Source organism: Pimephales promelas, chromosome 25 (assembly GCF_988280905.1).
Source record: "Pimephales promelas chromosome 25, fPimPro1.hap1.1, whole genome shotgun sequence".
Lineage (NCBI taxonomy): Eukaryota > Metazoa > Chordata > Actinopteri > Cypriniformes > Leuciscidae > Pimephales > Pimephales promelas.
This window is the reverse complement of record NC_142793.1, coordinates 17,458,830-17,471,021: the sequence shown is the minus strand read 5'-3', so window position 1 is coordinate 17,471,021 and position 12,192 is coordinate 17,458,830. Positions and strand designations below refer to the sequence as shown.

The following is a 12,192-nucleotide window of genomic DNA, read 5'->3' as shown; positions in this document are numbered from 1 at the left end:
TCCCAGCTTCCCCGTGCAGTTATCCAGTCTCCCACAACAGCTGTCCAACATTCCGCAACAAATATCAAACCTCCCGCAAAAGTTGTCCAACTTTCCACAAAAGCTTTCCAGCATTCCACGGTTTTCCATCCTTCCGCAACAGATCTCCAACATTCCACAACAACTCTCCAGCATTCCACAAAAAATATCCAGCATTCCACAAAAGATAAGCAACATTCCACAGTGTGCCCAGCAGTGTTACACTAACATTCAGAGCCGTCTCAACAAACTTAAGCCCGAACAGGATGCCCAAGGAGCAGCCGCTGAAGAGTAGGGATCTGGAGTTGGACCACCTTGTCCGCCAGTCCCCGCTTAATTCCCCCCGTACCCCTTCGCCCTCTTCCCCAAGCTCCATCCTAGACCTGCCCAATGTGCCCTCTTACCCCCGTCTGCCACCCATCACCCCTTCCAGGCAGTTGTCAGGCGTCTCCAACCCTGCCTTCCACATTGAGGATGACCCCACCTCTGCTAGACCCTCAGGTGATCCACATTGTTGCCTTTTTCTATTAGATTAGTCTGTGCTATGCTTTGCTGTACTATGCCTTGCTGCCAAGTGTGACTTAGAGAACATTAGATTGTGGGTGCCTGTAGTAAACAAAGTGACCTCTTCATGTACCAATCACTGATCTCATACTCTAAGGCCGGTTACCTCAAGGTAAGTCTTGAAGAGGACGTTACTGAAAACACTGCTTTTAGTGTTAAGGTTTCTTTTATGTATAATCTTTTGTCTTCAGTGAGCTCCAGACTGAGTGTGCACCCAGCCGTGAATGTGGAAGATGTTGATTCTGACCGAGGGAGATCTCGCCCTATACCCCCTATAATAAACCCACAGGATCCCAACCTCAAAACCCTTACTGTGCCTGGTGTCCGTAAAGCCAATCGAACCAGGTAAATCTGCCTTGTTTTCATTAATCACACTGAATGTAGAAAAGGAGTGGTTTTATGCAAAATTTTGCAGGCAAAAAAGCGAATTCATGTGACTTAGACCAAAAACAGGAAGAAAATGGACTTGGACAAAAACTACGATAAAACCTGTTGAGAAGCATATTTTGCAGCGATTTTTGTGTGAGCATATCAGTGAACACCCCAGACCACTCGGTGAGTTTCACGTCTTTGTAAACTAGTTTTATGCGTTTTAATGAATGATTGTTCGAGTGCACCTATGCTTTCATTATAAAGGTGGGGGGGTGCTAACACAGAATCCAAAAATTATCGTGACAGGAGCATCTGTCTAAAAAACAATCTTAACCATTCTATTTCATCAGGGACGATCTTAAAGCAGGGCTTTAATTGTAAAATACCGAACTTGTCCTTTAACATTCTTAGAATCGTAGATGTCATAAATATGCTAATTAAAAGGTTAATTCAGGGTTTAAAATGTACAATGTGAAAATCTATAAACCCTCAGCATAAAATGTGAAACATGGTTGACAATATCATTGAGTTCACAAATTCAACTGTGAAAAGCCCGATTGAAATCCAAATATACATTTCATGTTTTGTTTCTTTTCTGTTCTGTTGTCTGCACACACACTTACTTACACACATACACACACTTATTTTTCTGGATGCTAACGGTGTATGCAGAGACAGAAAACCACAGACAATTTGGACCAAGATGTAAGAATCACTAAGTCTATTTCAGGACTCATCTCAATCTACTCCATATTCCCCACTTTATTCTGTACATTTGTGTGCGTATTTGAGTTTGTGAAGACTACTCATCATTTCCTTACTTATCATATCCAAATGTCATTTGTTTAAAGCATTTATTGTTACTTGTTGCTCTTTAATTTATAATTCCAGTCCTGTATAGGTCCATCATAACTTTCTCTCAACTCTCTGTTACAGCAAGAGACTTTACTCACAAGATGATGAGGAAGAGGAGGAGTTAGAAACCTCAGTCCGGGCCTGGCCAAGCCAGAGTAGCATCTCAAGTGGAGATGACGGGTAACAAATAAACTCATAAAATCTGAAATTAAAATGAATGCACCTTAATTAAATACTTTTATAATAAAAAAAAACAAAAAAAACACATCATGGATATACTGTAGGTTGGTTGCAAATTATGCATGTTCTATAATGTGCTTTGAGAAACCTAGCAACAACATATACAAATATGTAATTATCTAATTATTTAAATGTTAAATTTACTAATTATGTTCTGTCTTAAGGCTTAATCAACGGCCATCCTCTTCTGCCAGCCAGACAAGTACCGTAGTAAACGAGAGATTACAGGAGCTGGTCAAGCTGTTCAAAGAGAGAACAGAGCGGGTCAAAGAGAAACTGATTGATCCAGACAATTCAGACGATGAGACACCGCCTGGCTGTGAGTTAAGCCCAACATAACACACCAATGGCATTTGCAGCAGAAGCACACTTTTCAAGCAAATTGTTTGCCAGACAGGCAATAGATATAGTAAGGCAATCGTATTTTATTTGTGATTACGATTTCTGCTTCTTTTAATGAAATAAGCATAATCATGTGCGATATTGGCCCGCTGGTTATTTATCCTCACAAAAAAGTTTCAATTTAAAAGTAATTGGATGCTGTAGCATCATTTGTTTGCAGGTGCCACTTTATTAGATTTTTAATGTAATAAATGAAATGAAATGAATACTTTTTAAGTGACTTCAGTGTCCAAATATCTAAGTCTACATAGCAAATAATATGGTCTTTTATGAACAGCCCCAGCTAAGCAAGCTCCAGCTCCTCCTCCGGAACCTCCAGCAGAGCAGAAAACCGAGCAGGAGGTGCCCGAGGCCCCCGCCAAGAAAGAAGATGAGAAAACGAAGCTCCTGTGCTGCAAAATAAAACCTCAGTCCAGGATTGCTCGGCTTCTGCAGTATCGTTTTCCAACAAGCATCGACCCCTTCACTAGTGAGCACTACTTCTCATGGACTCATTTAGACTTTCCTACAGCTGTCTCGACATTCCATTACCTGCACATAAATCCATAAATCCGATCAGTTACTGATTTTCCTTCATTCTTTGTTCGGTTCTCACACCGTTTTCCCTAACTGCACATTCCTCTCTCTTTTTAAAACATTAATAGCATTTGGTAACTAGGAATAAGGTTTATGAACTATATTTTTTGCATAATTTACATTTGGTGCACATTGATGGTTTAATTAATTGAATTGAACTTAATGAGTCATACTAATTGTTAATTTTTTTTTTTTTTTTTTTAAATTTAGTGCATCACAATATTTTCCACAAACCATTTGAGTAAAACAAACGATGAATTCTCACATTGCTCTGTGTTCTCTGTAGATCTGATGTACGTACTTTGGCTGTTTTGCGTGTCTTTGGCGTTTAACTGGAGCGCCTGGATGATTCCTGTGCGTTGGGCGTTTCCTTATCAAACACCGGATAACATCCATGTGTGGCTGTTGATTGACTACTTATGTGATGCCGTCTATATTCTGGACGTCCTGGCCTTTCAACCCCGACTTCAGTTTGTGCAAGATGGGGATATTGTGGTAAATATAGTCAGGCAAAATATTAGAATATGTAAAGTAAAACAAATGTTTTTTTTTCACCCGGTGTTTTGCAAACTTTTTTGTTTTTAGAGCGAGAAGAAAGAAATGAGAAATAATTACATCAAAGCTTTACGATTCAAGGTAATGAGACATTTATGCCATTTATTGTTTCTTGTTTATGCTCTGAGGTACTGGACACATTCTGTTTTCTAAGGGGTGGTTCACTCTGAATGCGCTTTTGCTGTTAAAAACGTTAGTGGAACGGAAAAAAAGTTCTAGAGACACGTTTTAAAAGTTGAACTTTTAAATTGTGTCATGCGCGAGATGCTGCAAAAGACTTGAGTGCTATGGTTGAAGATGTCTGTCTAGCGCGTTTATATTGAAAAACAATGCGTTCTGTGTGAACGGCTCCTAAGGGTCTCATTTCCTGTGTTGCAGCTGGATGTTGTCAGTCTACTTCCTCTAGAGCTTCTCTACTTCAAAACAGGGTTTAATCCACTTCTCCGCTTACCCAGGATCCTGAAGGCAAGCTGCTACTCTCACCGTTTAACTGGGATTTAGCAAGATCAGTCCATGATGAACTTTGTTAATTCTTTAATGTGTCTTTCCTTTGTGCAGTTTATGTCTTTCTTTGAGTTCAACAAGCGTCTTGAAGCTATCCTGACCAATGCTTATGTTTACAGGTTAGCTGATCGTTTCTATAAACTTTTGTATTGGGCATTTGCTATCTGAATAATTTATTATTTTGGTTCATGTCTTATTTCATTTATCAGAGTCATTCGAACCACCACCTACCTGCTTTATGCGGTCCACTGCAATGCCTGTTTGTACTACTGGGGCTCTTCATATGAAGGTCTGGGTTTCTCAGATTGGGCCTATGATGGGACGGGAAATAGGTATGTGAATCAATTTTGTTATTAGCTTTCATTTACATCAATCTACCATTGATCTTTCACATTATATTCAAAGTCCCACTTTCTTAGCTTTAAAAAGGATTCTACTTCTTTTTTTTTTTTACAGTTATTAAAAAGCGTGTGTGAGCGAGCATTAATATATTCTTCCGTTCCACATACACTATTAGTCCAGGTTTTCTGCACCAAAAACAGTTTTACATGGTAATTTTCCACCTTCTCTCGGATGAACAGTATTAAACTGATTGTTTTTGCTCCTTTACCTTTAAGAAATGTATATGTAAATGACCTCTGTTGTGATTGACTAGGATTGATGCACCAACATAATATTGTTGATTATCTGCTGGATAGGCATTAATATGTAAATGTTGGTGGGGAATATGTTCATGTATTCATGTTTATGAATGTAATTTAATCACAACGATTTCTAAAAGGATGTTTTTAGAAAACGATGTTTTATAATATTTTCAACGTTTATGTTTTGAGATATAAATAATTCCTATTTATGTTTGCTTTGTGACATTTTCAGTTACATTCGCTGCTACTACTTTGCTGTGAAGACTCTGCTGACTATTGGTGGCCTGCCAGGACCCACAACACTTTTTGAGATTGTGTTTCAGCTCATCAATTACTTTATTGGAGTGTTTGTGTTCTCCATCATGATTGGTCAGGTAAAGCCATTATCATGGTGTGAAAGGGATCAAAAGACTTTAGTGTTTAATATCATTGAGTGAAGCTTGTCTTTTGTCAGATGAGAGATGTTGTGGGTGCAGCTACGGCGGCTCAGACAAACTATCGTGCCTGTGTGGACAACACAGTTAAATACATGGCCTCCTACCGCATACCTAAAGACGTGCAGAACAGAGTGAAAACCTGGTACAGCTACACGTGGCAGTCCCAAGGCATGCTGGGTAAGACACTAAGACAGACATCAATGAAAAAAATACATTACAGACATATATTATCATATAACAAAAAAATTAACTTTTGTGGTTTCACACAGATGAACAAGAGCTTCTAGATCAACTTCCTGATAAGATGAGGCTGGATATAGCAGTGGATGTCAGCTTCAACATTATCAGCAAAGTGCCACTCTTTCAGGCAAGTGCTATGGCTGGAATTACACAACACAACTTTTGTTTACATTTTTACAATCTCCAAAAGACAATGCTAGTTACCAAAAGTCAGAGCCAGTCTGCAGATTTAGATTTTTATAGATATATTTTTTTAAACTGGAGGGAACCCAGAACAGTTCTTAAACTTGCCTTGACTTTTTTTCATTGTGTCTTTCTCAGGGCTGCGATAGACAGATGATCTTTGACATGTTGAAGAGGCTCAGATCAGTGGTGTATCTTCCAGGAGACTATGTCTGCAAGAAGGCAAGAAACACAAAGATGATGTTTAGCCTACATAACAGACTTTTATACATACTTGTGTTTGTGAGGACAAGCCATTGTACCAAAGTAATATATATCATTTTACAGGATGAAGTGGGCCGTGAGATGTACATCATAAAGGCAGGGGAAGTCCAGGTAGTTGGTGGTCCCGATGGAAAGACTGTGTTTGTGACCCTAAAAGCAGGAGCGGTGTTTGGAGAGGTCAGGTGAGGGCAACTGTACCTAATTCGTTGGTATACAGAACATTGTCTTAAATCCCTCATTGTCAAATTTGATCTTCTGTCTGTTTCCCTAAATAAAGCTTGCTTGCTGTAGGCGGAGTAAACCGGCGAACAGCTAACGTTGTAGCGCGTGGCTTTGCAAACCTACTCATCCTGACCAAAAAGGACCTGAATGATATCATTGTGCACTATCCGGAATCCCAGAAACTGCTCCGCAAGAAAGCAAAGTGAGTGCAGCAGCTGAAAGGAAAATCATCAATGATAAATATTTCAACGATATTTCACTACGTCATGTCCAGACTAAGCTTTTGTTTAAATACTCTGTAATATGCTATCTGCCCTTTAGGAAGATGTTGATGAAGGATAAAAAGCCAGCTGAGAAGAAAGAGGAAGAGAAGGAGCCCATCCCGATTATTCCTCCTCGTGCAGAGACGCCCAAACTGTTAAAAGCAGCGCTGGAGATGACGGTGAAATCAGGAATGAAAGGAACATGGTCCAAACTGAAGGACAGAACCAACAGATCAAGTGTCTCATTGCAGGTATGTACCTTGAATTGAATTACTATAATGTATATTTATTTCTTTATTTTGAGCAGTTTTTTTTTTTTTTACCTGATTGGCCTCTGCTGATCCTGCAGCCTATGAAATTGCTTACTCAACATTTAAATAGTCTGGTTCAGTGTTTGCTGATTTAATATATATATTAAATATGTATTTATCAAGCACATTTCACTTTTTTCGCATGTAGCGCTCCGTCTCTTCTTCTGCGACGCCCAACTCACCAGTCCATGAACCGCACTCGGAGCAAGACGCAGACACACTGTCTCAGATGTCAGACAGCTCAATTCAAATCCCTGCGACCCCCACCGGCACTGGGGAAGGGAATGTATTTGCTGAAGAGAACCCAGCTGAGGAGGAAACAAAATTGCACAGAGGTAATCCAGCGGCAAATAAATAAGCCATAATTTGCAGAACACCGTTGTGCTCGGTGTTTCAACTCTGAAACGGGTCGTGAGGTCAGGTACGGTCACGTAAGTGAACATCTGGACTGCACAAAACAGTCTTCTCATCAGGAAGTTTTCTCTTTCAGAATATTTAATAATAATCAGAATATTAACTATTTTATCTACCTGGGGCAGCCGGATGCTCACAGCTTTTTTTCGGATGTCATTTCTAAAATACTGTACAGTACGGTCATCTAATTATTTTCATGTTAATAAATGACACACAGTTACATTTAATAAAATAGAACAGTTTACATTTGTTTGCTCCTGCTATCCAATACTTAAGTGCCTTAATAAACCCTGATCATTCATTTTTTTTGTTTTTTTTGTAGCATTTATGTAAGGTGACCAAACATCCTGGTGTACATATAAAGTATATCCTGACAGTTCACTTATAAATGTACTGGTTTTAGAAGTGTGGACAGTTTGAAACACTCGATGTCTAAACTAAAGATGATTAATATGATATGCACAACTACACTGCAAGACATTTTCTTTTGGAATTATTGTTATTCTTATCAGGTTGGTTAGTCTCTGTGCAACATCTGTCTGCTGTGCTGAAGATAATAGGTGTGATAATTTCAAAGTGTGAAATACAAACATTTTTATGGTATCTAGATGTAGGCCTAAAATTATTATTTTTTTAATGTATGTACAATGTTGAAAGATTTAGGTTTTGGTCAGCTTTTTTTAAAACCGAGAGCAGGTGGGCAGAAGGTTTGAAAATGAAAACTGCCTTTTTTATATAAACCTTCTCTGATGACTTGTTTTCCTTGATGTATAAGTATACAACAAACGCTGGGAAGTTAGTTATGCTTGTTGGACAATCACATGGAAAATAGAATAAATACTTTAGAGAGAGCAGCTGAATATTATGCACAAGCTTTATTTATTTATTTATTTTTACTTGTGCAAATTGTGATAAATGCTGAATCTGTTTATTGTACTGTATGATATTGCTGTTGCACAATGTTTCATATGTTTAGAACATTCTAAGCAGCTAAAAGTTGTATGGCCTGAGTAACTACTCTGTAAATAATTCAATAACTGTAGGTCAAAGTTGAGTGATTTGGAATGGCATGGCTATTGTAAAATTGTCACATAATTAAAGTTAAATTATTGTATGTCTGTTTATTTATCTCCTTTTACCTTTTTTTTTATTACAGAACAAGAACGTTTGCACAAAAACATACACGGTATATTACAATATACTACTGCTTAAATAATAGTAGCATCAAAGTAAATAAACAAAAAATCATTCAGATTAACCAAATAAATGATCCAGGGAATAACTTTAAATGATTAAACTAGAAAATGTAAGTATTGATCCATTTTTTTCTTTCATCTTTTAGTCTCAATATATTACAGCAATATTTCCATACATACAATCTAACTAATATATTACGAATTTAAATATTAATCACCAAATTCAGTTCCACAAACTATCTCTATGCAAACACTTGAATTTTGTTTTGAATAGCGAAGTTATTAAATACGCAAAAAGTTATTTACCACAGACCTTATTTTAATCAAATTGAATAGAGAGAGAAAAAAAAACATGAGAACATTTCGAAAGAAACATTGTTGAATTAGTAATAAAACATCATTGTTGAATTAGTCTTCCAGGTTCTGACGTCATACCGGCATCATAATCACGTAGTGCGGCAAATTTATTTATTTATTTTTATTAGAGAGTTTATTGTTTTCATATGTCCGTGTTCACTTAATAAATAGACGAATCTAACGAAATGGATGTCTAAACTTCATGATTAAATGAGTCGGTGAACTGACTCGAGAACCACTTGAACCGTTTAATCCAATGGGCTTTATGCCCAGCTGCACTACTTCCTGAACTTCAGCCAGCTCCTTGTTTCCTGTCTGCCATTATTGGCCAAATTGATTAATTCAGGTGTGTCTGACCTCAGTAGTCATGGCAACAATAATCAGACACACCTGAATTAATCAATTTGGCCAATAATGGCAGACAGGAAACAAGGAGCTGGCTGAAGTTCAGGAAGTAGTGCAGCTGGGCATAAAGCCAATTCTTGTAACTTAGCTGAATGGGTTGATTGCACTGACATGTCCTGTTCATACATACGTCAGTGAAGTGAGTCTGGCACGATGCAATTGACTGAAGTGAATCACGGCCCTGAAGACCTTTTGTGTCCAGTTTGTCGCGACCTTGTCAATAACCCAGTGGTGCAGCCACAGAGGTTGCAAAGACTGTATTGAGCAGTAGCGTTACTGGAGATTCAGTGTCTCTGGAGACTCTGTGCAGACTAACAAGCGCTCTGAGAAACCTATGTCAACTCAAGCATTCCTGGATCACAGGCTCTCTCTAGAGGAGCTGTGTACAAACACACGGAATCACTTGGACATTTAACGGCGTAGACATACACGTGGATAGCTCAAAATGCGTATAGATAACGCACTTGACTTGAAAGTGGAGTGTATGTTTACGCAAAAGTCATGATGTCATGTTGCGGATTTGAGAAACCTGCGATAGTTAGGCTGAAACGGGACATGAGTGCAGGACAGCTGTCATTCACACCTTCACACACAATTTCACTGAGATGGGTCTTCCCATTCCTCTACACAGAGGGCCATTTCCCTCTCACTATTTGGCCTGAGGTCAAACCTGAAGAGATCTGAAGAGAAGGACATTGGCTGTTAGATTAAGTGTTCTTGATTTCCTTATTTTACATTGTTGTGTGTTGCTGTTATTGATATCTCTTTAGTTTGTAATTACTTTGAGAAATGTTCAAGGATATGTAGATTAAGGATTAATGTTACCAGTATAGTCTAAAAGAATTCCTGCAATCTCAATTGTATGTTGAGAACAAACATACAAGCTTGCAATTGGAACTACAATGCAGAAATACTCAGATTGTATTAACAGCATAAGATTAAAAAATACCTGTATATGTTGGCTTCTTGATTGTAACTCTCGATTAATGACAATTAATTCAAACTGAACAAAAACATGTTTTTAGTATGATCAGAAATACACATATTTTATTAAACACTAGATTAGGAAGACTTATTATTATTGATTACACAATAATAGCAAATTGAATCAACTCAATAAGCTAAGAAGGTTTGCCGTTTTTGCGACCCCATTTTCAAAATGGGGCATGTAAACAGTTATAGTTAAAAAATAAAACACATTTATTTAAAAAGAACTTGAAGTATTACAAGTATGTCAAAAATGTTTTTTTTTCTATAATTAGTTTAAATAATAATTTAATTTTAAATAATAACAAAAATATTTCTTGTTTTCTTTCGCAAATTCATTTGAGAGAACATTGACAGAAGACGGATTTCACGGATAACAGCGATATTTGTCTTGAAAATGTTTCATCCTAGGCCAATTATCAGGCAGCATCACCGTGGGCAGATGCCGTCGATTCGCCGAGAGTCTGTGAAGCCCACTGGACACACACCCTCGCACACAATGCCGTGTAATCGCCGAGAGTTTGTGAGGCCCACGGGACACACACCCACACTGATGGTGATTGGAAACGGGCGTGACAATGATCTGACTACACCTAACCAAATAACCATCAGGCAGCATCGCCGTGTGCTGAAGATGCCGTCAACATTGAAGGATGAGTCTGTGAAGCCCACTGGCCCCACACCCATGTTTATGGTGACTGGAATACGAAATGGTCTGACCCGACCTCACCAGACACCGCATGCGCCAACTGAAAGGCCAGACGGGAAAATGAAGAAATCTCCATTCCCGACTCTGCCTCCACTGGTCGGTACGGATGCTTTCAAGACCCACAACCCCCGAGTGAAAGCTCGAGCTCCGCAAGGACACCCTTCTGGTGCTTCTGACCCTCTCCCACCACAGCGGGTGACTGGCCAGTTACCACATGTGAACCGGAGCAGTGTGGGGAAACAAGCCAGTGCACAAAAGCAGAGCCCCGTTCGTCCGATACAAAAGAAGACGGCCTCTAAAAAGAAGCAGCCACATAAAGACCAACCGCAAATGCCAGTTAGACTCCTGCCTGTGGCCGATTTTCCCCCAGTGAGTGAATCAGTGAGGGCAGTGATGTTAAGAATAGCAAAACAGCAGCATTTAGAGCGCCAGCGAGCTGCACTGACAGGTAGAACCTGCCAAAGAACGTTCTTATAGGCTAAATAAAGCAAGAGAGAAAGGTTGGCAGGAAATGGCTGATCGTCTCAATGCGTAAGTAGCGGTGTAAACTATTTAAAATAACTTTATCAACATTGAATGTGTGTCACAATACATTGCAAAGTTTGTGTGTGAATAACAGTAACGTTAATTGCTTTCACGCAGCAGCAACTCAAGTGAAGGAAAAAGAACATGGCAGCTGGTGAAAATAAAATATAAAATATAGTTCAGAATGGTAAGTAAATCTAATGGTGTGTAGTAATCAATGCCAGCTTGAAGTTGCAACTATTCAGGTTTTTTTATTTGTGTTATTTTTTAATTGCAGCGACCAAAAAGAAGACTGAGGTTGCTGGCACTGGGGGAAGGCCACCACCAGCCAGCTTCTTAAAAGGTGTGTGTGTGTGATTTATTATCATTATTCCTTCATGACTATCTGATTTCCTCCTTCCTTAGGCATTGTAAGCCTATGTACATCATAGCAGTAATGTCACATAGAGGTACTTGTGCTACTGTAATGATGCATTTTGGTAAAATAATATACATATATATATATATTTTTTTTTTTTCTATCAAGATTCTGCTATCAAGATATGCTTTATGGATCCACCAGACATCATGTTGCCTGTGAGTATGAGACCTTTTACATCAGTCATGTAAGCTAATGAGTTAAACTAATCAGTGGTCACAGGGGGAAGGCCCATCAGTTGAGGAGGATGAGGAGACTGTGTGCTGATTCTTACTAGTTCTGCGAGAGCTCTCTAATTGTAATTCTTTATGGAATTGTTACTATTGTTACCGACGAGTAAGGCTGGGTACAATTTAAGCTAAAACGGCTCGCCATACATCTTCGGTAAAATGGGAGTGTCAAGAACACATCCGGGATTCTATGGTGTATTGGGACCATAGATATGTATATCTATGATTGGTACAGTCATATGGGGACAGTACTTGGGCCGCGACTGATGACGTTCCACAAGTCCACAAGAACACAAGTACA

The 12,192-nt window shown here is 38.8% G+C and overlaps 1 protein-coding gene and 1 long non-coding RNA gene across 3 annotated transcripts; both read left to right on the top strand.

Annotated features, from left to right (window-relative positions):
- The first annotated feature begins 153 nt into the window (after window positions 1-153).
- On the top strand, window positions 154-8,178 carry LOC120495565 (cyclic nucleotide-gated channel beta-1). 2 transcript variants are annotated; one of them, XM_089127832.1, is made up of 19 exons: window positions 154-519; window positions 774-927; window positions 1,627-1,659; window positions 1,891-1,989; window positions 2,214-2,368; window positions 2,729-2,920; window positions 3,314-3,522; window positions 3,613-3,663; window positions 3,961-4,047; window positions 4,141-4,205; window positions 4,296-4,418; window positions 4,963-5,104; window positions 5,185-5,344; window positions 5,437-5,534; window positions 5,729-5,812; window positions 5,918-6,036; window positions 6,132-6,278; window positions 6,398-6,590; window positions 6,799-8,178. In XM_089127832.1, exons 1-19 carry the CDS (start codon window positions 285-287, stop codon window positions 7,006-7,008), a joined length of 2,556 nt encoding a protein of 851 aa, XP_088983958.1. In that variant the 5' UTR covers window positions 154-284; the 3' UTR covers window positions 7,009-8,178. The 2 variants fall into 2 exon arrangements, with proteins under 2 accessions (XP_088983958.1, XP_088983959.1); XM_089127833.1 differs by lacking the exon at window positions 1,627-1,659.
- Window positions 8,179-10,295: 2,117 nt separating this feature from the next.
- Window positions 10,296-11,819, top strand: LOC120495596 (uncharacterized). The gene is made up of 4 exons (XR_005626094.2): window positions 10,296-11,249; window positions 11,361-11,430; window positions 11,521-11,586; window positions 11,770-11,819. It is a non-coding gene; the product is annotated as an uncharacterized LOC120495596 (long non-coding RNA).
- The last annotated feature ends 373 nt before the right edge of the window (window positions 11,820-12,192 follow it).